At 35.4% G+C, this 24,799-nt stretch overlaps 1 protein-coding gene across 1 annotated transcript in view; it reads right to left on the bottom strand.

Moving 5' to 3' along the window:
• Positions 1 to 24,799, bottom strand: part of LOC114098059 (EGF-like and EMI domain-containing protein 1) — a 610,754-nt gene that overhangs the window by 225,342 nt on the left and 360,613 nt on the right. The window contains exon 5 of the mRNA XM_071614923.1: positions 15,257 to 15,379. Coding sequence (XP_071471024.1) covers positions 15,257 to 15,379 — 123 coding nt within the window. The remainder of the gene's footprint in view (positions 1 to 15,256; positions 15,380 to 24,799) is intronic.

Consider the following 24,799-nt stretch of genomic DNA (forward strand, 5'->3'; position numbering starts at 1 on the left):
AGATAGAATAGCACAGTTGTTAATAATACCCAGCCTACATGATAAATTTTCCAGTCGTACTGTAGAAAGAGGTTCCAAGGGATTAGGTTCCACAGGTGTAGATTGGGCTATGCTTTCTTTAAATTTAGATTCTCGCCCCATGCTAAAACTAAATATTCAAGGACATGAATTTAATGGGCTACTGGATACAGGTGCAGACCTTAGCATCATCTCTCGTCAAGAATGGCCAAAACATTGGCCATTACAACAAGCCACTCAAACGCTTCGAGGCCTAGGAGTGGCGACTAATCCCCATAGAAGTGCAATGGTATTAGATTGGAAGGATCCTGAAGGATGTGAAGGAACTATACAGCCATATGTATTGGATCATCTTCCCGTAAATTTATGGGGACGAGATGTCCTAGATCAATTAGGTTTGACATTAACAAATAACATCAACCAAAATGCACCCACTATTATGACTAGACAAGGTTTTAGGAAAGGAAAAAGATTAGAAAAACAAGAACAAGGTATAGCAGCACCAATACAAATAGATCAAGGAACAGACAGACATGGGTTGGATTTTCAGAAAGGGCCACTGAGACAATAAAAATTACTTGGAAATCAGAAAGACCAGTGTGGGTTCCTCAGTGGCCCCTGACTAAAGAAAAGATACAAGCAGCCCATGACCTGGTCAAACAACAATTAGCAGAAGGACATATACAACCTTCTGTATCTCCCCATAATACTCCCATTTTTGTCATCAAAAAGAAATCTGGTAAATGGAGATTATTGCAAGATTTAAGAGCCATTAATAATGAGATGGTTATTATGGGACCTGCTCAATCAGGGATTCCTCAGTTGTCTGCTTTGCCAAAAACCTGGTATGTTTTAGTTATAGATATTAAAGATTGTTTTTTTTCAATTCCAATTCATCCTGAGGATAGTCCACGTTTTGCATTTACTATCCCTGCACTGAATCATGAAGGTCCTGATCAGAGATATGAATGGAAAGTACTCCCTCAAGGGATGGCTAACAGCCCAACTATGTGTCAAATTTATGTTAACAAAGCAATCCAGCCACTTAGAAATCAAAATTCTGAACTACAAATATTTCACTATATGGATGATGTATTATTAGCACACAAAGATAAAAACACATTGCTAGAATGTTATGCCACACTTACAAACTTATTAAAAAATTATAATCTAGAGATAGCAATAGATAAAGTACAATTAAATTTTCCAATTAATTATTTAGGAGTTCTATTATCCTCAACCATGGTCCGTCCACCAAAAATTCAAATACGAGTAGATCAACTCAAATCACTTAATGACTTTCAAAAGTTATTAGGAGACATAAATTGGATAAGGCCTTATTTAGGTATACCAACAGGAGAGTTGGGACCTTTATTTGATATCCTAAAAGGTCCATCAGATCCAAATTCACCCCGAATGTTAACGCCTGAAGCAAGAAAGGCATTAAAAATCATTGAAACATATATGGAAAATATGCATTTGGATAGAATTGATATAAGTTTGCCTTTATTATTTATTGTACTACCAACAAAAAATATTCCTACAGGAGTATTTTGGCAAGAAGGTCCATTATTATGGATACATTTATCTTATTCTCCTAATACTATTCTTACTAGGTATCCTGAGGCTGTAGGACAATTAATACTCAAAGGAATAAAAGCAGCAAAGGGAGTGTTTGGAATTTCTCCCAATAAAATTATTACTCCATACACTATGAATCAAATTGATGAGTTAGCTAATGAGTTAAATACTTGGGCAATAATCATGTGCAAATCTAATGTTTCATTTGATAACCACTTACCATCTAATCCTTTATTGTCTTTTTGGTCATTGCATCCTGTAATTTTTCCAAAAATGACAAGAAAAACACCTATCATGAATGCTCCAAATATATTCACTGATGGGTCAAATAATGGTACAGCAGCAGTAGTTACCCCTGATCAAACTTTTACATTTTTAGTACCCAAACAATCAGCTCAAAAGGTAGAGCTTAATGCAGTTTTACAAGCTTTTGTGATGTTTAAAGATTCTGTATTTAATTTATTTTCTGATAGTCAGTATGTAGTTAATGCTATAGTATCTCTTGAAGATGCTGGTAGGATTTCCCCTTCTTCTACTGTTTTCTCTTTGCTTTCCACTATACAAAGTCTAATCTGGGACAGAAAAGATCCATTCTTTATAGGACATATCAGGGCACATACAGGATTGCCTGGAGCCCTTAGTTTGGGCAATGATTTAGCAGATAAAACTACACATGACATACATATTTTCTCTACACTAGAAGAAGCTATAAATTTTCATAAAATGTTCCATGTCAATGCTAATACTTTACAAAAGCGTTTTAAAATAACTAAGGAACAAGCTAGACAAATAATAAAACAATGTCAAAATTGTGTGACCTTTTTACCACAAGTTAATCTTGGAGTCAATCCTAGAGGATTGATACCTAACCATATTTGGCAGATGGACGTCACACACTTGCCAGAATTTGGAAAATTAAAATATTTGCATGTTACAGTTGATACTTCTTCTGGATTTTTGATGGGCTCCCTTCATGCCGGAGAAAAAACTAAAGATGTTATAGCTCACTGCTTACAAAATTTTGCCACTGTGGGTGTTCCAAAACAGTTAAAAACAGATAATGCCCCTGGTTATACTTCTACCTCTTTTAAACAATTTTGCTCAACATTTGGCATTACTCATATAACAGGAATCCCATACAATCCACAGGGACAAGGCATAGTTGAAAGAGCTCATCAAACTATTAAAATGTACTTATTAAAGCAAAAAGAAGGAATTGGGAAGGGGTATATATTCCCCAAAGATAAACTTAAAATAACCCTTTTTACTCTAAACTTTTTAAATTTGGATTCATCAGGACTTAGTGCTGCGGAAAGGCATATGTGTCCAAAAAATGTACATAAGCCCAAGGTACTTTGGAAGGATATTCTAACAGGACAATGGAAAGGTCCTGACCCAGTGATTGTCTGGAGTCGGGGGTCTGTTTATGTGTTTCCACAGGGAGAACAGCAGCCGATTTGGATTCCAGAAAGATTAACTAAAGCGATTTCTACAGACCAAAAAGAAGATGATTTGGCTCAAATCCATAACAACTGATATCCAAAACTCCAGTTTGGCTATTCTTACATCTGCAACAGAACCAGGATGCTTTTTTCAATATCTATTTTATTATTGCCCTTTGCCATATCATGAAGTTCTATTTTGTTTTTTGAGCTCATACAGACCTAGGTTAATGTTTTGCTGATCAGTTCTATTTTTTGACTATAGAGTTTTTAAACATTGCAATGGAGATTTCACCTGTAAAAAGTTATAAGGCCTTTACTATAATGTTATGTGTTGTATGTATTATGTTATGTGTGCACACTTGTGTTTTGTGTTATATGTTTGAATGTCCATATATTATATGATGAGCGCTCATGATAAAATGGATCCAAATATTTTTTTTTTTTCACGTGATTTATATGGTTTAATTTAAATTGGGTAAACAACTGTTGAGGATTGTTTTAATATGTAAACAAAAAAGAAGGTTAACAGATCTGTTTGTTTACTTTCACCTTTCCTTTTCATTATATTTAATAATTCTCTTAAAGATAATGTAAATTGTTAAGAAAATTGTTTTCTTTTAGTGCCTTCTGTAATGTTACATAATTTTTTCTTTAGCCATTATTGCCAGAATTCCTATCTTCATCCCAGTGCTGGTGAAGTCAAAGATAAAACCAATCTACACCTTCTACAATAGCCATCACTGAATTGCTTGCAGAACTTGCCTGGACACATTGTGAGCTCACCTGTATGCATTTTGAACTATCTGTTGGTGCAGCGACTTGTGGTAGTGTTGGGGTATTTTTGCTGATGATGTCACCGGTGGTACAATTTTTCAAAGGAGCCCTCAATTGGCTTAATGTCATGACATTTTGCATCCTCCTCTACTAGTGATGGTCTAAAATTTGGGGGCCAACAGAGGTGAGGCAAAGAACCTCACCCCCCCACTGGTGCAAAGGCCTATCCACAAGTATGGCTGTATGCTGGACCGGTAGTCAGTGACGGGTATGATCCAATTGCAGTGGTACCAACCTAAGACAGGAGGCTGACGCCTAGAGGTCAGTTCATCCGATGACGGGTAAGGACCATATGTTGAATTGGACTGCCTAACAGGCACGGTCCCTAAGCCACATGCTTGTTGTTTAAACAGAGAGGGGGAGATGTTGAGAGCCACAGCCGAAGGGGCCCCAGCAAACTTCCAGCTGCCAGCAATCCAGCTGCCGGCTGATGATTGGCTCACAGCGGCCCCAGCAACATCTAGCTGATTGGCTCCTCGGCCCCAGCAACATCTAGCTGATTGGCTCCTCTGCGGTGATGCTCATTGGACTGTTTCCCTGCCCTTTCAGACCACGGAGCTGCTCATTGGGGGACTTTTTGGCTCTGCCCACGTGACCCAGCCAATCGGCCTCAAGAGCAGGAGGATTGTGGGGAAAGAGAGAAGCTTGTGGGGGGAGAGTGAGGCTTGTGAAAAGCCGATGGTGGCAGTTGGGCTCTGAGGGGTTTTTCCTGAGAGGCTGTTTGTTTGGCGTGTTTGGTTCTAAAAATAAAGTTAGTTTCTTTTGACAAGTGGCTTCTGATTGTGCCCAGCCAGACTGCGGCAGGTATGTGCTATTGGTGGGAGTGCTCTAAGATCTGAAGCATCCCACTTTTCTGAGGTTGTTGGAACTAGAGAACTTTGTAAGTTAGAATTGTGTGCATTAACTATACATAAAATTGTATTCCTTTTTACTGATTATTCTAATTTCTCCTGTCTATGGCCCCTCTCTCTGACCTCTCATGCCCACATAAAGAAACTTGAGGCTTCTTGGTTCTGTTCTTCTCCATACCAACTGGGGGTTAGTGGGACCCTGTGATATGCTGAATCAACCAAAGCTAATGTCTTTCATGGGTCTACTTCTAGCCAACAAGGGCCTTCTACAGTAAGCAGTGCCCCTCTGTATCATCAGATGGCCCTATGATTGGAATAGCATCAAAAGGTTTTACAATATACCACTGCATTTCTCAGTCTGCTACCTATAACATTATACTTCAAAAATAGTTATTGATTTATAATCAATTATCCTCAATATTTTGGTAAACAATCATAGAAGTCTATGCTTCTTTAAATGACAGAGGCCTACCACCCACTTTGTTAAAATGAGAACAACACATTTTAGGAAGATGTTCTAGATCCTTTAAATATGCTCTTCCTATTTATGGGAAATGTGAAATATGTGAATGTTTAGTTTGTAATAGCATGAAGTTCCCTACACATTTATAGTACTTACTACTTTTAGGAATATACTTTTAACCAGTGGGACATCTGTATGGAAGATACAAAGTAAAAAGACAAATAAATATGCTTACTCTCAGGTGTTTGGTTTTTCTGGTGATGCATGTGGAACATATCCATGAAATTCATCCACTGGGACAAGTAAAATGAGTGACATCCATTTATTTTGATATTAGTTATATTGAAGAATATATAACGTAGTCTGTTAATCAGTTATTAACTAGAATAAATAATAAAAAGAGAAACTTAGCCTGAATTTATAAACTAAGATATATAGTTCTTTCAGAAATAAGTGGCTTCATTTCTTTCTATGAGATCCTGTGCTGAGAGTGAATAGTTTGGAGAAGGTCACTAAAAACACAGACACATGAAAGCCAATAGCAAAATAACAAATCAATTTAAACTAGCATGTTTTCTGATTAAAAATCACATCTATGTATTCATATCTCCCTTTCAATATGTCTTTATTGAAAAAAAATGTTTCCATTATTTAGAAATTGATAAAGGAATATCTCATAGCAAGAATATTAAAAAATCAGTCAGTCATCCATGACTACTTTTTATGATAGCAATAGAAAGTAATATGGATTTTGCAAGGACAGGAACCAACCCTCAACATTTCAGAAGTCTAAAAGGGACCAGTCTTTAGAGTATGAACCAAACCGATGTTTTGATAGGTGGGATTCCATAATCTAACAAAATATCTGCAGGGTAGACACACATCTGAGGAATTCAAGACAGTGTACTTCAATTTGAAAATATTCTTGGAAACAAATTTTAAAAATATGATAATATGGGCTGGGGTCTTGGCTCAGTGGCAGAGTGCTTTCCTAGCAAGAGTGAGTCACTGGGTTCAATCCTCAGCACCACACAAAAATAAACAAATAAAATAAAGGCATTGTCTTCATCTATAACTAAAAAAAATATTTTTAAAATATGATAATATGATTTTTTAAAATAAGTTCATTTAAAAAAATATTGGGCAGAGAAACTAATGATTGTGAATGAAAATGAAAGGTCTGTTTTTCAGAATATAAAACCTATGTTATGTTTCCTGAAATAGGATAAAATTTAAGGAGCATAAAACAAACGTTGGGAAGGAGAACCCCTTGCTACCCATCACTCCCAGACATCCCCATGCAGCCTTTTGCCCTGAATGGCTGCTTCTGTTTTGTTCTTTTGCAAAGGGGCATGGATTGCTAACTGAGGCAGTCCATTGTCCTGTGCTAACATTTTTTCCTGTTGTATTCATGATAAGAGGCCTCAGTGAGGGATGCCCTGTTTGTCAACCACAGACTTCTGAGGCTTATTTATTAAGTCTGTCTCTTTTGGTACTCCCTGGGAAAGCTGAAAGAACCATACATCTGCATGTCCCTAATGACACTGGGAAAGTGAGCCACCTCATTTCAGGGAATTTGTATCAGTTAAGGTCTCTTCCAGTTTGACTCACTACCAAATAAATTGTTGACTACAATGAGTGCTAGCTGAAAGCTGAGGTGTTAAGATGACTGCTCTGAATTACTAGGGGGTGAATGATGGGCTTTATTTTAAAAAATTGGTTTAAAAAGAAATAAAGTAGATTTTTACTTTGATAGCAGAGTTTCAGATTTAAAGGGTATGTGTTTTCTTTCTAGTCTAAAAGACCCAGAGGCTTAATACCTTCAGAGTTTCTGCAAAGGATGGATGCCTTTGGTGTGGCAGTGGCAGCTTTGTTGTTAGAATCTCAGATGCCTTCCAGTGTCAATCAGGAGAGAAGAAAGCAACAGTAGGACCAGTGGTCCTAGGTATAACTCTGATAGGGAACTTGATTAAGGAAGTGAAGGAAATGAAGCAGGGTTTTTCAGTCCCAGGACTAAGTGATTAGTGTCTGTCCTTGTTCTTTGCAGCTCATTTCGATTCAACGGTGGGTTATCTCTTTCTCTTCTTAAGTCCCATAGCACTATGCCTGTGTCTTATATTTACTCTTGCTATCTTAGACTATAGTTGCTTGTGTATCCATCTTATCTCCTTTATTGAACTGGAAGCCCCTTGGAGAGAGAAAGATAACACTGGACATAGTTTTATCTTCAACAACAAATAGCAAAGGAGAGAATTAAAAAAAAAAAAAAAAAAAAAAAAAAACGAACAAACAAACAAACAACAACAAAAAAAAACGTGGACAGAAGTAAAATTTCCTAAGCATCTACTATGAAATAGGCCAATGTAACATGCTGGTACTTTCAAAGGATCCAGTAACAAGTTTATGTTGCTTGCCTGACTTTTGAATTAATAGAGATCTATCTATCTAATCCAAAATAGGCAGATAGAGACAATATATCAGCTTTATTTGTGTTAAAATTATAACTGGAGGATAGGATTAATGGGTGCAGCAGTTGGGATTTCTAGGCAAACTATCCCACCTGGACACAGGTGTTGCTGTAAAATCTCAGTCTTTTCCATGGGGTGCCCTGCTCAAAGTGTACATAACAGCAGAGTAGTCCAGAATGGGCACTTTTTGCAGACATTCATAGATCCTAAAGAGAATACAGGAAGGTGGGTGGAACCACAGCCTACTTTCTTTCCCAAAACTCACCAGTGAGGTAATTCGTGAGGTAATTCACTCTTCCTCCCTGGGGAAGAGTAGACTAAGTGAGTAAGGGGACAAAGAGACACCAGGAATGTTATGCTAACAAACATTCATCTCTCTTCATATGGCCATGAAACTGGGTCTTCCCACCATCAAAGTGTTTTCCTACAACATCTCATTGAATCATCAATATCAGTTTAAGTATTGTTATCCTGGTTTTATAGACGAAGAATAGGAAGCACATATGCTAAGCAACATGCTCTAAATTTAACTGTTTGTAAATGTCAGAGGCAATGTTTGAAACCAAAGTGCATAAGAGAGAATTTTTGTTTTAAGGAGGATAGAAGTAAAATTTGTGTGCTCTCTGTTTGACCATGCACTGTACACAGATTCATGTTTGGTGAATGAATGAATGAATGAATGAATGAGTAGAGAGAAAAATTCTGCATGTATCTACATAACTCCGGTATGTGTCTGTAATTTTAACTGACTCAACCTTTTTAAACACAATGAGTTTTGTATTGTAAGTGAGTCTTAATAAATTAAAAAAGGATAACTCTTTCTTTTGTACATGAAGGTAGACTGTCTGGGAATGTTCCGAATTTTTTTCTGCAGTATGTATCAGTCTTCATCAGGGAACTGCTTCAACCTTGACATTCTGTTACAGCACAAGTTTAGGAGTTACTTCATAAATGACAAAGAAAAAAAAATACACAAAATTAGACATTCCTTCATAATGTTTTCAAGTTATTTTTATGAAGGCAAAAACAATGGTGTGTATGGGCATTGAATATATACACATAATAGTGTTTTCTTCAATTACCAAAAGCCTTTAGTGTTTGGCAAAAATTCATGTTTTTCCTTAGTTGAAATGGTACACAGAAACATTCCAACATTCTCTAAATGTAGGAAGAATTATCATAAAAGAGGATTCTGATCAGTTACATTTTCTGAACAAAAAAATTAAATAAACAAATAAGTAAAGTCAAAGAGGTTTTAAATTGCCAGGTGTGTGTATGCCTGTTAATTCTAGCTACTCAAGAGCTGAGGAAGGAGGATCACAAGTTTGAGGTCCTGTTTCAAGATTTTAAAAATAAATAAATAAAAAGAGCTGGGTATGCAGATCAGTGGTAAAATGCACCCCTGGTTCAATTTCGAGCAACACATACATACTCACATACATTCAGGTGTCTGCACACACACAGATGGTTTAAACTTTAGCAAGAACAATACAGACTACATATAGGCAAGGCTTTCCTGATATGATCGTAAGGTTATTAAGCAGATAACCCCACCTTGGAAATCTCTCATCAGCATAAATAACCAACTGCTTTAGATAAAATGCTTCTGTTGAGTACGGAGTTGGCCTTGGTGAACTTGCAAAGCATATGAAATAATTATTTGTCTTCTGTTTTTTCACTTAAGGTTTCACACAGTAATTTTATGCCCAGGATGCTTAATGATACTCTAGCCAGTCCTGGTTCTTTCTATAGCTACATATTTCTACCTCCTCAGTTGGCAGCATCTTTGAGGGGACCAGAGAAAGCCCAGCACCTCCTAGAATGAACCAAAGAGTTAACTGGATCCCATTAGAGGAATTTGCAAGACTAGCCTGTCAAACAATCTCTTGGAAGCCCAGGAACACAGCTACAGGGGCAGAGATAATTATTTACTATTTCTGGATCTCAAAGATGTTCTTATGGAAACTAAAGCTTTTTTTGTCCTCTCTCTCACTGCATTTCCCGCGCCCCCACCCCTGTGCCAAAAATTTGAGGATTAAATTATGATCAATAGTAGTGACACAAGTCTTTGTCACACTTCCTCTCATTCTACTGGTCATTCTTGATGCTCACAGAGGGCTCCTTGCTTCCTAGATGGATATCACTGCCTCTATGGAATCCCCTCTTTTCTTTTTTAAGAAAAGGGATCTTACTGTGTTGCCTAGACTAGACCCAAACTTCTGGGCTCAACCAGTCTTTCGGCCTCAGCCACCAGGTAACTAGGATTGTAGGCATGCACCGTTGTGCTGGCCTACTTTTTCTATTTCCTGTTTAGATTCCTTCCCTGCCCCTCCTCTTCTCTCTCTGCATCAATGAGAGAAACTCCATGATGAAACAAAACATAATTTGTATTACTCTGGTATTCTCAAATACCCAACTACATCTAGTAGTTACCGAGAAGATATTACTGGCCAGGTTGATGGATCAATTGAGAAGAGTGACAAATGGAAAAGGGGAACTAGATTGTATTTCTACTTCTAAAATGAATTGTTTGAAACTTGGAGGAAATTGGTCATTCTCTCCAGGTCTTAATTTCTGTCCTTGGTTGATCATGGCCTCTATGAGTTGAGGGCCCTGGGCCAATGCAGCACTGTGACTCTGTGGTTCTGATTAACCTGCTCTGTATCTAGTGTATGCTGCTTATTAACCACATCCAAGGGAAAGGACACTGGAAAGGATACATAGTGAACAGGAAAGCATGGCATATAGTGCCACTTTGTTTACGAACTGACTTTATGAACTGGTGCAAGACATTTAATTTCTCTGAGATTTCATCTATAGAAGCTTTTTTTTTTCAGTTCAAATATCCTATAACTTACAACAATGGCATTCTGAATTAGAATTTCTGTTTATTCACATTATCCCATCCAATGTGTTTTTGGGGAAATATCACTCTAAAATATCAATAAAATTACTTTAAAATATTTTAACAATCAGTTAATAAAATTGCATGCCTTTATGAATGGATAATGTATGTTCATTTATTTCTCTCAAGTAGAAGAATTTGTCTCAAGTGTCTAATCAATGTTTATTAGCTTTGTTAGTTAACTTATTAAAATGTACAGTAATTATTCAAAAAAGTTTCCTGACTCCACGGGACTACTAGTCTCATTAGTTATGCTGCTGCACCAATGGTTTAGATAAGCCACATGAAGAAAGAGTTCAGAAAGTTCATAGTTTTACTTATTCTCTAGAAATAAAAATGTGCTGTGCCCTTTCAAATATATCAGATTTATTTTGAGCAAATATTCACAGTAAGACCTACTGATAACCCAATGGCTTAACTGGTAAACTTTCAAATGACAACACCAACATGATTGGGATTTGTAGATAAGAAAATTAATGAAAGGTGTATTGACTGGGTGCTTGCATGTATTCACATTGAAAGGATGGGTGTTCATCCAACCATTCATTCAATGAATATTTATGGAATTCTACTCTGAGCTGGGATTGGAAAAGTGGAAAGACAAGATCCTTTAACTTGGGAATCCTTTTCCCAAGATTCCCAGTCTAATTAATAACAGTAGGAACCTGTAAATAGTTACAGTGCTCTACTAGAAGTTCTACACCATGGTATACACAAAAGGAAAGGAAAGGCAATGCAAAAACACTTTGTAAATAATGCCTAGAAATAAGAACCAATAGATTTAGACTCCTCACAAGGACCACAGATGTTGAATAAGATTCAGAATATAGAATGGCTATATGTGAAATAGTAAAAGGAAAATATACAATGATAAAAATGAGTATACATATAGAAAGGAACCTATGGATTTGAGAATAAGAAATATAAGACATCTAAAAATGTAAATTGTTGAAATCTAAAACTCAATAGACTGGTTGAGCATATGCAGTAAAGATAGAAAAGAAAATATAATATATTAAAGAGACAAGGAGGCTAGCATGGGAAGGTCTAATCAGAGCCATAGAAGAGGATGCTGGGAAGAATCCTAGCCTCTACCCCACATGTCAGCAGCACTCACTCTTCTCAGTTGTGCAAATGAATACACTCACATGTCTTTGGGGGACCAAACCATTTCAGGGAAGAACCACTGTCATAAAGAACATGTGAGAAACAAAAATCACTGTTCTATTTCATTCATGGTTGTGGGAACCAAAAATCATATAGCAATGGAAAACTGAATTTAAAAGCAAATAAAATGCTAAGATCCCATTGGATTGTCACTTGAAATGCAAAGATAGTTGCGTACTTGAAAATCTGTAAATGTCATAATGTTAACACACTAATAAATTAAAGAAGAAAAATCTTGTCCTTTGAGTGCATGTATACATATATGTACATATATTAAAATATCCACAGCATCCAGCGACAGGCAGTGCCTTCCCTCATTTGCTCCTTTGATCTGTTCCTTGTAAGAATCCATGTGAACTATGAATCAGAAAACATGCTTTAGGTTCAGTACTGTGCCTGAGATCAGGGGATACCAGTGCAACTGAGCTAATCAGAATCTTCTGCTTCTCCACAGGTTTATATCTCTTTAGAGGAATAAGTTAAAGAAAAAGATTAGCTAACAAGGCCATTTGCAAATGTTTCAATCCCATTTAAGAGCAGACTCTATATTTATTTTAATAGCACCACAAATGTCCACTAAAATGTTGATTTGTACTTAAAAAGCAATTCAAATATATATTAATGCCAAGAAAAAGTCTTTTAAAATGACTGCTTAATTCTATGGCTGTAGCATTCAACACAATGTTGTTTGAAACCAACTGACCTTTACCGTTTCGAGCTAGTGAAAGAACACGGATGACTCATTAGTGCACTCACATGAAGTTTTTGCGTAGTGGCTGGCACAATGCTCATTTGCTGTGACTTTAGAATGCACTGGATTGCAAAAGAACCTCTATTATTTTTTATTTAACTATGTATATAAATAAATCTGAGATCATGGTATGGACAACAATTGAACAAGCTGAATCTCTAACATTACTATCTCCACCAAATAGTAGCTTACAGAAACAAGGAAAAGATGCTAAAATGAATGAGACTGAGGGAAGGGTCCTTTGCGGGCAATGGGCTCCAATCCATGCTACTACCTGCGGTTCTACATTCTGGGAAGGGGCATGTCAATGTTACCTCATTATCAAACTCTTGAGTCTCACCAATACTGACCTCACTTTTACACAGTCTGTACAAGAAGACTTCAATTTAATGAAGCCATGGAAAGCTCTTTTCTCAATATTTTAACATTTATATGAGCCACCAAGAGTAACTAACTTCAATTAAAATAGGATATGAATGAAATTAAATGAGCTAGGGGGTATAAAGTCTAACATGCTTTATCAACCTAACAGCTATTATAAAATAATAATAAAAACTGTTATACCTAACAATGGCTAATTACTGCACTAATCACTGGGAATGTATCCATAATAATGACAATGATGATCATAATAACACCCAACTAAAGAGAAACAGTAAGTTACTGCCTCGCAGACAAGGGAAATGTCGTGAAAAATGATATTCTCATTTTACAAGACTGCATTGTCTTTAGTGGCCATCACCACCCTGGTCCAGACTCCTCCTCTTCCCTGTCATTGAATCCATACTGAGAACACTACCACCAAATAATCACATCCAGAAACAAGCATTATTACACTTGACGAAAAAGAGCCTGGATGAATTTAGGACTTGCCTTTATGAATTTCTACCTTTCCAGGCAGAGGACCCTGTCTGAGGTGAAGCCTGTCTCAGGAAGGCTCTGATTCCCTTGTCCTTGAACACATCCAAAGTGTTTCCTGTTGCTGCCTGTCCAAGCCTGCTGGAAGATACTAATGAAAGGAACTGGACATGAACAGAAAATTTACAAAATAAAAAAAATATAGAAGGATCAATAAAAAAAAATCAAATTCCACTTCCAAGTGAACTAAAATAGGTCTAAATATAGATGAATTGGCTGTATGTATCCACTTGTAATTCCAAATATAAATTTAGGTATATCAATAACTTCATTGTATTAATGTGAACTAGTAAAAATCTTAGGTGAAGTTTGATGGTTAAATTTTGGAAATAGCAACAAATGTAGTCCACTTGATTGTTCCTTTGTTGTTAAGATTATATTTAAATGTGTATCTTTGATATTTTTTTTTTTTTTACTGTATTCACCTTTTTCAACACTTCTGGATTAATACTCTGGAGGAATTAGCTAAATATAATCTAAACCATAGAATAAATTATAACTCTTCTGAAAAAAATTAATTAATTAATTAATTAATTTAAAAAAAAAAAAAGAAAGGAACTGGATCAAAGATCCAAACTCGGCAGTCCCCACACCCAGAGTCCCAGCCCCAGGCATCCTCTGTAGGGACATCTTTTGTCTATTCTTTCTCCTACCAACTTACTCACATGGGCCCCCCATTAGGAGTAGATGTCATTAGGAAGAAAAAAAAATAGTGTGATTTTGTAAGGCCAATGGTAAAACACAATTAGGACCAATGCTTTTATACTGTGAAATTAAACTAATAAACAACAATCCTGAATATATAAAATGTTTGGGCATTTTAGCAACATGAATAGACAGGGGGAAAGTCAAAATAGTTATAAGGCATGGCACAAGTGCTCCCTTTAGTCTAAGATTTCTCTTCTTAAAGCTTAAGAAAAGGAAGCACTCTCTGGCTCCCATTCCGTTCCTGTAAGAGCAGCAACTGAGTTAATATTCAAAGGTACAATGCTCCTACTTTGTGCTAGTCACTATGCTAAGTGCTTACGTGCATTATCTTATTTAATTCTCATAGCAAATTTTGTGACTTTTTGATAACTAGCATTATCCTAAGTTTTACGATTAAGAGAGTCTTAGAATGTTGAAATACCTTGCCCAAGGTTACACAAATGGTAAGTGACACAGCTAGAACTCAAATTCTAGTTCACTTAACCCCATGCTATAATGTCTTCAAACATCATTTTATAAGGTTTGGGCAAATGTTTCAATCTTTCCTACTAATCAATGAACTCCTTCAGGGAAGAATTTATTCCTCATTAATTTTTATATTTCCAGAGCATGAAATAATGCCTAATACAGAGCAGAAATTCAGCGAGTGTCAAATGAATAAGATGACAAATCAATAAACAAAGGAAGGAAGGAATTAATTTTAAAAGGAGACAGAGCATTGAAGTTTATGCAAAAAGTTAATTCTGCACTAAGAATACTATTCCTGTGGTTAGTTTTGTGCCTCTGCCTTTCTATTGTAGCAACATATGAGTATTTTATGATAAGCACCATTTTTACTTTAGAATTAAATGAAATGCTTTCAAAAATATGTACTTTACCCAGGGATTTAAATGAATGATTGAAATTCCATAATCAGAACATGACACAACCAAACCAGCATATAATCATATGTTTCCTATAATAAGCTACTTGAAGTGTTCTAATGGGTTACAATTTTGTAATCTAGGCATGAGAGGAAGATCTGTGCTCTTGACAATATTCAACACAAGCACTTCAACTGGCTCTGGATAAAAGAGAAACCCCTCTTTTGCATTGCATACATGCTCTCTTTTTTCCTTATCAGTAAGCAGACAGTCTTAACTGTTACCTTCACATCCTCTGCCATCTTCTTCCAGCTGCTGGCCAGCTTGACATTTGCAATAATAACTGCCAATTGTATTACAGCACTGGTCCTGACAGCCACCATTGTCAATAGTACATTCATTTATATCTGCAATTGAATAGTTAAACAGAATCAATCTCCTGAAACTAAACACACAGAAAGAAATTTCAGTGGCTCTCCTAAAAATGAACCAGCACCGTGACATCATCCTTTGACCGCAGATTAAATGAAATAGACTGGCATCTCATTTTAGTTAGAGCCTATGCACTCTAGGTTTGATGTAAAGAAAGAGACACATTATAATCTTTGGTATCTGAAATGCTACTTTTGAACAGTGAACTGAGGACATGGTGTGGCTTTTCATGTTGTGACATGGATTTTGGAGACTTACAGTACAGATCCAGATATTTCACATCCAAGTCATTGTTTGAGGATGAGTCTGAGAACAGAGACAGAGATTAGAGTCAGGACACTAGGTCACCTATTTGTTGTTATCAGTTCCTCAAATAAATAACTGCTGAGCATCTCCTCTTGCATATTCTGCCATGTGCCAGACAATGGGAGGAAGGAGAGCCGGTCGTTCTGTAGTTTCCAAAGGTTGACACCTAGCTGGGACTGAGGACTAACCAAGTGTGATATGTTGTGTTCATGGATTGGATATTCCCATTTCTAATCCTGTGACTAGACTTCATATTTCAGACAGAGCTGAATTTTATGTATTCCTACTATCCAACTGTAGCTTACAAATATTCCAACCTCTCTGCAACTTTGACAGTGGCCTGTGAGGTGACTTGTTACCAAGGTTCCAAGGTTCCTTTTTTTTTTTCCTTGACTGGGGATTTAGCCCAAGGGCTCTTTACCACTGAGCTATATATATCCCAAGCCTTTTAAAATTTATATTTTAAGACAAAATCTAACTAAGTTGCTGAGGTTGACCTTGAACTTGCAATCCTTCCTGCGTCCAGAATTGCTGAGATTATGTGTGCAGCATTGCTCCCAGCTGATTTGCTACTGAAGTTATACTCAAAATGGGCACCTCTACTTCATGTTGACAAGCTGACTTGGATAGATCTTTTCCCATGAGATGAGTGTGCCCGGAAGAGACAGTGGGTGGAAAGTGCAGAGAAAGTGCATAGGTGAAGGTGGGAGAGAGTGTTAGAAGACCTAGAGAGAAAGAGAATGAGTTAGTCAGGAACAGCAGAAGAAAAATGAAAGCAAGACAGAGGAGCTGTGCCATCATAATGTAGCCTGCAGAGAAGGGAACAACTGGATGCAGGAGCAACAAGGTACCAGGCAGAGGGATCTTGACTGTGCCTCTTGACTGGATACCATTGATTTTGTCTGCCCCTCAATGTGCTGCTGTTGAGACTGCTTTTACTCATTGTTAGTTAACTTTTCATTGAAACTGTGTCTTATATATAAAAAAGTATACAATTCCTAACTACACACTTTAAAGATTTTGCAGAAATAAAAATATATCAATGCATTTTTTTTTCTTTATCATGTGTGTGTGTGTGTGTGTTGCTGGGGATCAAACTCAGGGCCTTGTGCATGCTAGGAAAGTGCTCTACCACTGAGCTACATCTTAGCTCACCAGTGCAATCTTAACACACCACTAGATCATGACTAACACCCAAGAAAAACTCTATCTTACTTAAGGTAACTATCTTGATAATGTATATATAGAATCATACCATAAATAATTTGTGTGTGTGTGTGTGGCTTCTTTTGTCTGTAATTCCCGTTTATAACACATATCATGTTGTTGCAAATACTTATAGTTCATCCATTCTTATTACTGTATATTATTCTGTTCTACAAATATACCACAATACTTGTTTATCCATTTCACTGATGATGGACAATTGGCTATTTTTTGATTTGTTTGTTTTTGGCTACTGTGAAAAGTGTTGCTGGTAACATTTCCATACATATCTTCAATGAACTTACATATGCATTCCTGTTGGGTAATATATCTGAGACTGGCTTTTCTTGGCCAAAAGGTATGACATGTTCTACTTTAGTAGTTATAGCCAAATCGCCTTCTAAAGAGATTATTCTGATTTACACTCACACCAGCTGTGTATTGGGGACCAGATGCCACTCATTTTTGCCAACATTTGGGATTTTCTGTTTTTTCATTTCAGCTCTTCTGAGGAGTTTATAATAGCATCATGTTGCAAATTTAATTTGCATTTTCCTGATTATTAATTAGGTTAAGCACATTTTCATGTTATTGGCCATTTGGATGACATCTTGTTGAAATGCTTATTCAAATATTTTGTCCATTTGTTCAATTCTTAAAATATTGGTTCTTTTACTTGTTGGTTTACAAGTGCAATGTTAAATAGAAGTGATGGCAATGGTCATCTTTGTCTTCCTTCAGATCTTAGAAGGATAGTTTTTAATATTTCCTAGTAGGTTAATGTGTGCTGTAAGTTTGGAGATACATCTATATTTCTATTTCCATCTCCATCTATCTATCTAAAGAGATTAGTTTTATCAATTAAAAATTATTTCCACTTCTTGTTTTCTACATATTTGTATCATAGATGGTAAATTTTATTTACTGCTTTTTGCGAATCTATAATCATATGATCTTTCTTATAAATTCTGTAATGTAATGAATAACATTGCTTGATCATTGCATCTCTGAAATAAACTTGATCATGATACACTAATTTTTATATATGGGTGTGTGTGTGTGTATATATATATATATATATATATATATATATATATATATATATATATATCAGTCAGTCAGCCAGCTAATATTTTGTTGAGAATTTTGTGATTAAGTTCATGGGAGACATTTGTCTGTACTTTTTGTATAATATTCTTATAGTACTAGGTTTAGGTGCCCATGTTGTACTGGATATGTAAAACAAATTGGAAGCTCTTTCTCTTTGTCTCGTCTCTGAAGAAACTGTATAATATTGGTGTCATTTCTTACTTAAATGTTTGGATGAGTCCATTTATGATGCTATCTGGGGCCTGGGATTGTGTGTTTGTGTGAGTAAACTTATTAATAAATTTAATTTATTCAAAGGGGAACAAAGGGAAGGGAAGTGGGATGGAAAAAGGAAAGACAGTGGAATGAATCTGGCATAACTTTCCTATGTACATACGTGAATAGACCACAGGGAACCTCACTATCATGTATATCCACAAGAAATTTTTTTTAAAATATGGGTAAATGACAGAAAGATCAGCAGAGAAGGGGGAAGGGGTGGGAGTAGGGGAGGAGAAGGGGACATACTCGGGACCTAATTAGAACAAGATACATTCAATGCTTTCATAATTATGTCAAAATGAGTCTACTGTCATGTATAACTAAGAAGAACCAATGGAAAAGATTTTTAAAATCAATTTGTTGACTATATATGATATTTAGTTTTTAATTTAATCATGTTAGAAAAGTTATGTTTTGAGAAATTTATCCATTTAATATAAATGTTCCAGTGCACTGTTGTTAAACTCTTTATAATATTCTCTTACTCTCTTTTGAATGAGTGTCCAACTTGTAGTTAGGCCCCCTTCCCTACAGTTGAAATTCATAATATGTGCATCCTTTCTCCTCCTCCTTCTTCTTCATATTAGAAATTGAATCCAGGGGTGCTAAACCACTTAGCCATATCCTCAGCATCCCCTCCCCGCATTTTTTAAATTTTTCTTTGAGACAGTCTTACTAAGTTGCTGAGGCTGGCTTTGAACTTGTGGTCCTGCTGCCTCAGGTCCTGAGCTGCTGGGATTACAGACATGTGATACTATGCATGGCTCTTTTTTCTCCTTGACCAGTTTTATAAGGGAGTTATCAATTTTATCTTCCCATCTATCATCTCTCTATTCTGTCACAGCGCTCTATCTTAGCTTCTCCCTCAGCTCTATATGATCTGTCTGTTTTAGTCTTTCCAAGAAGAAGATGTTTTTTGGCTTTATTAGTCTTTCAGTATTGCATATTTTCCCACTTAATTCATCTGTGCTACAATCTTTACTATGGCTTTTCTTCTACTTTGGGTTTCTCACAAGAGGGAGATTTAAATAGTTGCTTAGTTTTTCTTCTTTTAAAAATATTTCTGGTTATCTATCAACATGCGTCTAGCTACCCCAAAAGCAAATGATTTAAAAAGACAATTGATTGTTACTATTTTTCTCATTTCTGGGGATTGAAGGCTTAGCTGGTTGGTCCTCACTTGTGGTCCCACAGGTAGCGGAATCAGTGGCAGATGAGACTGTACTTATAGACAGGCTTTTCATTTACATGCTGGGATAGGGCGGCAGTGGTTGGGACATGCGTGTGGCTGGTAGAGTGTTTCCCTCTCTCTCCATGCAGCCTCCCTGCTTAATGGTCTCGAGAGTTCAGATGTATTTTATGGTAACTATCATTCCCCTGAAGGACCATTCCCAGAGATCCAAACAGATGCTACATGCTTCTTAGGATCTAGAAGTCAGACAGAATCACTCCTCAGGTATTTATTGACTAAGTTAGTCACAGGACAGCTGAGAATTCAGGAACAGGAGCAATACCTCCTCTGAACATAGCCTTGCTGAACCCAGTGTATTGCACCAATGTGTTCATTTGATGTGATATATTTTCCTATAAATAGAGTATTAGCTATATCCCACAATTTTTGATATGTTTTATTTTAATTATCATTCAACTCAAAATATTGCATAATCTACACTGACATTTCTTTCTATGACTATTTAAAGTGTATGTTGGGTGTTTTTCAAATCTTTGAGGATATTCTAATCATCTTGTTATTATTAAATGCTAGATTAGTACCATGAACAGAGAATATACTCTGTGTAAGTTCAATTCTTCAAAATTTTCTAAAGCTTGATCATGCGAAATTAACACATGATCAATTTTGGCTAAAAAAGTATATTTATTGGAAAAAATTGTATATTCTGCAATTGCCAGATGTGTTTCTTGTATGTAGACATGGGCAAATATATACAAATAAACAAAACATATACATACACACATATTTATATGTATATATTAAATACATATGAAAATACATATGAAAATCCATTAATTACACTTTTAACTACATTAATTTCATTATTTATGGATTATCTTTTATGTTTATTTTATAGTTAGTGAAAGAAGCATAGTAAAATCTTTCTGATTTTTACATTTGTCCTTTCATAAACACAATTTTTGTTTTGTCTAATTTGAAGCTTTATTTTGAGGTGCATACAAATTTAGACCGCAACAGCATTCTAGTAGATAAAACCCTTTGTTATTATAAAATGTACCTCTTTGGATTTACCAATGTTTCTTTCATTAAAATTTACTTTTTGTGATGTTGCTATTGTTGTATAAGTTTTCTTTGGGTTAGTGTTTGCCTGAAATTTCATTTTTTTTTAAGTTTACTTTGAACCATTTTCTGTATTCATATATTTGAGAATTTTCTCTCAAAATTTTCTATAAATTTTATTTTAACATGTTAAAATGTTATTTTAATATATTCTATGTCTTTTATTAGACAAAGTAGAATTATAACATAGACTTTCAATGTAATTACTGACATGTTTGTATTAAATTTACCAGTTTACTATTTTTCTAACTTTCTCATATATTTTATGTTGCTTTTACCTCCATTATTCTTTCTCTTTAAATCTATTTTTTAGTGTTCTATTTGCCCTCTGTTTAGATTGTCAGCCATACATTGCTTTATTATTTTTTCAGTAGTTACCCTGGATATTACAATCTCTATTATGAAAGTCTAATATAATTTGTATTTTAACCACTTCCAGATAATGCTAGAATCCACACTTCAACTCCCTTAATCTTGAACTTCTTATATTATTGTTATCATGTATTTTAATTTTATATATTTAGATAACATGGACTTTATTATTGCTATTTTGAATAACTGGTAGCCACTGTGGTTTATCTACATATGTATATTTTCTGGTACTTATTGCTTTCTGGATTTCTGTGCTTCCTTCTGGAATAATGATTCTTTTGTCTAAAAATTGTCTTAGTCTTTTCATATGTATCAGCTGGCAAAAATTCTTCTTCAGGTTTCTTTTTTGTCAAGAAATGATATTTTTTAAACTGAATTTTAAAATACAATTTTTATTTTAGAACATTTTTAGATTCACAGAGAAGTTGCAAACATAGTGAAAAATTGCTCTGTACCCCTTGTATCCCATATTCTATTATTAGAAATATCTTACTTTATTATGGTCTATTCATTATAACTAATGAGTCACTATTGACATTTATTATTAAATCGTTCACACTGTATTCAGATTTCCTTAGTTTTTACAGTTCCCTTTTTTCTGTCCCAAGATTCCCCTCTGAATGTGATATTACATATACTTGTCATATTTCTGTAGATTCCTCTTGGTTTTAAGTTTCTCAGGCTTTCTCTGTTTATGATAACCTTGCACCTTAAGGAAGACTGTTCATCTTGTAGAATTACTCTCAACTTGAGTCTTTTTAATGACTTTTTCTTATTTTATACTGGTATTATGTGTTTCAAAGAGGAAGATCAGAGAGGTGAAGTGCTGGTTTCATGTCAACATGAAAACACTGTTAATGTTGACCTTGACCCCCCTGGCTGATATAGTATTTGTCAGTTTCTCCACTTTATAATAATAAAATTATTCAATTTTTCCCCCTTTTAAATTGTAAGTTTTGGAACAAAGTCATGCACAGCTCACACTTCAGGAGTGGAGAATTAAGCTCCCCTTCTCCAGAGTGGGTATCTACATAAATGATTTAAAATTCTTCCATAACAAATTTGCCTGCATTTAATTTATTGTAAATTAAGTTTTGCAGAATATGTTGAAGGGGACAGGACTCTAGATTGGCAGTTGGATACTTTAAACAGTAAAAGTCATTCCATTATCATTTAAATATCCTTTTGAAAATCATGCGACTGGTTTTTGTCTACTTTTGAAATTTTCTCTTTGTTTTTGTTCTTTATATAGTTGACTAGTATATGCCTTGCTATATTTTCTTTGTGGTTTTCCTCCATGGAATTTGTAATGCCTCCTGATTTTGTAGTTCAGGTCTTTCAGTTTTAAAGAAATCGCTCCCACTATTACCTGCTCAAATATTGCTTTTGCCTTATTTCTCTGTACTTCCATACTCATGTTTTTGAGCTCTGTTATCTATATATCATTTGTCTTATGCTATTTTCTGTTTTAATATATTATGTACATATTTTTGTTCCTGGTTTCAGTCTAGATACTGCCTAGTGACCTGTCTTCCAGGTTATCAATTCTGTCATCAGCTGCTTATAATACCAATTAATCTCATCTATTTACTATACACTATCTTTTTCCTTTCCATTATTTGAAGTTTTTTTAAATATATATATTTATATATATTATCATTCTCAGGTGAAATTTTCCATGTTGTTATCAATGTTCTTACACTCTTCTTCGCATTGTTTTATGACAATGGAATTGAACTTTGTAGACATTTCTTTCTTGCCATCTGGTCAATGTTGAGCCTTCTTAGTAGAGTGCATTGGAGGAAGGCGGCAGGAGGAAGCCTGCTCACTTTGGTGCCAATGATTTATGTTTTTCAGACTTCTGTGTTGCACCTGTGATCAGGCTGCTGCTTTGTCAGTGAGAAGCATCTTTACCAGTAAGCAGTAACCCTGCTGGTGGTGAGTTGGGAGTTTAGTGGTACCTAACTTCCATCCAGTCTCACCAGTGCTCCAGCAAGCAGCTTCCAATGAATCTTTCCACCTACCACAATAGGCAGATTCCTGCCACACCCTCTCTCCTGTGAGAGCTTACTTTCATCCTGGTTTGGGAATTCCATTCTTGGGTGTTCTTGAGTCCTAGACACAGTGGCTACTATATATATGCCATTCCTGTATCCTTCAATGCTCTCTTTACCACTCTTAGTACTTCATATCTAGCTTCTAATGAATAATTCTTTATGATTTTTTTCTCTGACCAACTCCCTGCTGTTATTTTAGTCACTTGCAGGACTTTGAATGATATGCCTTTCCTCCAGTACCATGATCCTTCAAATTTTAGCTTTATGCTAGTTTTGAATTCATTTTTGGCTTCCATGTTCATTTTAAACTCATTTGTTTTCATACCAATGAGGCCGCAGACTTTTCAGCCTACTTGTTCTGCTTATTTATAGAAATTTTATTTTCATATCTTTCAGCCTTTTCACTATGTCACTTATGAATTGATCCCTCCAGGTTTGGGAAGCTCACCTCATGAATTTCCTTGGCTGCAATGATATTCTCTGATGTCTTCCAATGAATGATTCTGATTTTAGATCTAACTGTTCTTGTTGTTCTCAGTAAGAGAATCAGTTTGCTACTATTTAGCTAGGAAGAGAATGCCTATTTATATTATTTCTCAATCCTTGTGTTAGTCAGAATTTCATCCTGATGACCAAAATACCTGACAAGAGCAACATAAAGTTGGAAACATTTATTTGAGTCATGGTTTTCAAAGTTTTAGTCTATGGTTGGCTAACTCCAATGCTTTGGCCTAAGGTAAGAAAGAATGTGATAATGGAAGGGTATGGCTGAAGAAGGCAGGGGCTAGAGAACAAGATAGAGATTTCAGAGGCATGTCCCCCAGCGACATACTTACATCAACCATGCCTCACCAGCCCACAGTTTCCATTTAGTAGCCCACTCAAATTATTAATCCATCAAATGGATTAATCCACTGGTAACGTTAAAGCCCTCGTGATCCAATCAATTCCTAAAAGCCTTGCCTTTGCACATTGCTATATTGGAGACCAAGACTTTAAGTACATGAACCTTTGGGGGATATTCCAAATCTAAACCATAATAACTCTCCTTACTTTTACTTAAGATTATTCCAAAGAAAATGTCATTTACTGAGACTTATGTAGTTGTTTATCTTTCTTACATATGATTCATTCAAGAAGCCAGGATTTCGTGACTCATAAACATAACATAATTAACAATGAATATAAGACTTTATAATTAGGTCTTGTGCTTTGTGTTGCAGAATATCATCATAGAGAAAAAGATTAATGAAGGTTGACTTTCCAAGGAACATCAGGGTATATGTTTAAAAATAAATTTGTGTATAACTTGCCAAGCTTAGTTTTCTGAGAAAGAGGAGATATGTTGTGATATCTCAGGTATCAAGAGTCTCATGATGCCATTTTTAAAAATTTATCTAAAAATATATTCAAAATGATGTAACATTTAAACAAAGTTAGTCACCTTTCCTATATAATATTTTGCAGATATAATGAACTAATGAGACTATATGAAATTATGTTTATTCAGAAAAGTATGGTCACCAAAAAGAACACTAAAGATCATATGCTTTATGTGTGTGTGTGTGAAGTAAAAATGTTTGCAGCAATTTAAATGTTCATCCATATGGGAAAAATAATTAAGTAAATTGAATGTATCCATCAATGCAGTCTCCATCAGTGATTTTTTTTTCAAAAACTGCTACATTTTTTTTCTATCAATTTCTTACTAATGTTGACCAGTACTAAAATATAACACCTAATGTAAAACCATGCTCTAGCAAAATTAC

This window comes from Marmota flaviventris, chromosome 8 (assembly GCF_047511675.1).
Source record: "Marmota flaviventris isolate mMarFla1 chromosome 8, mMarFla1.hap1, whole genome shotgun sequence".
Classification (NCBI taxonomy): domain Eukaryota; kingdom Metazoa; phylum Chordata; class Mammalia; order Rodentia; family Sciuridae; genus Marmota; species Marmota flaviventris.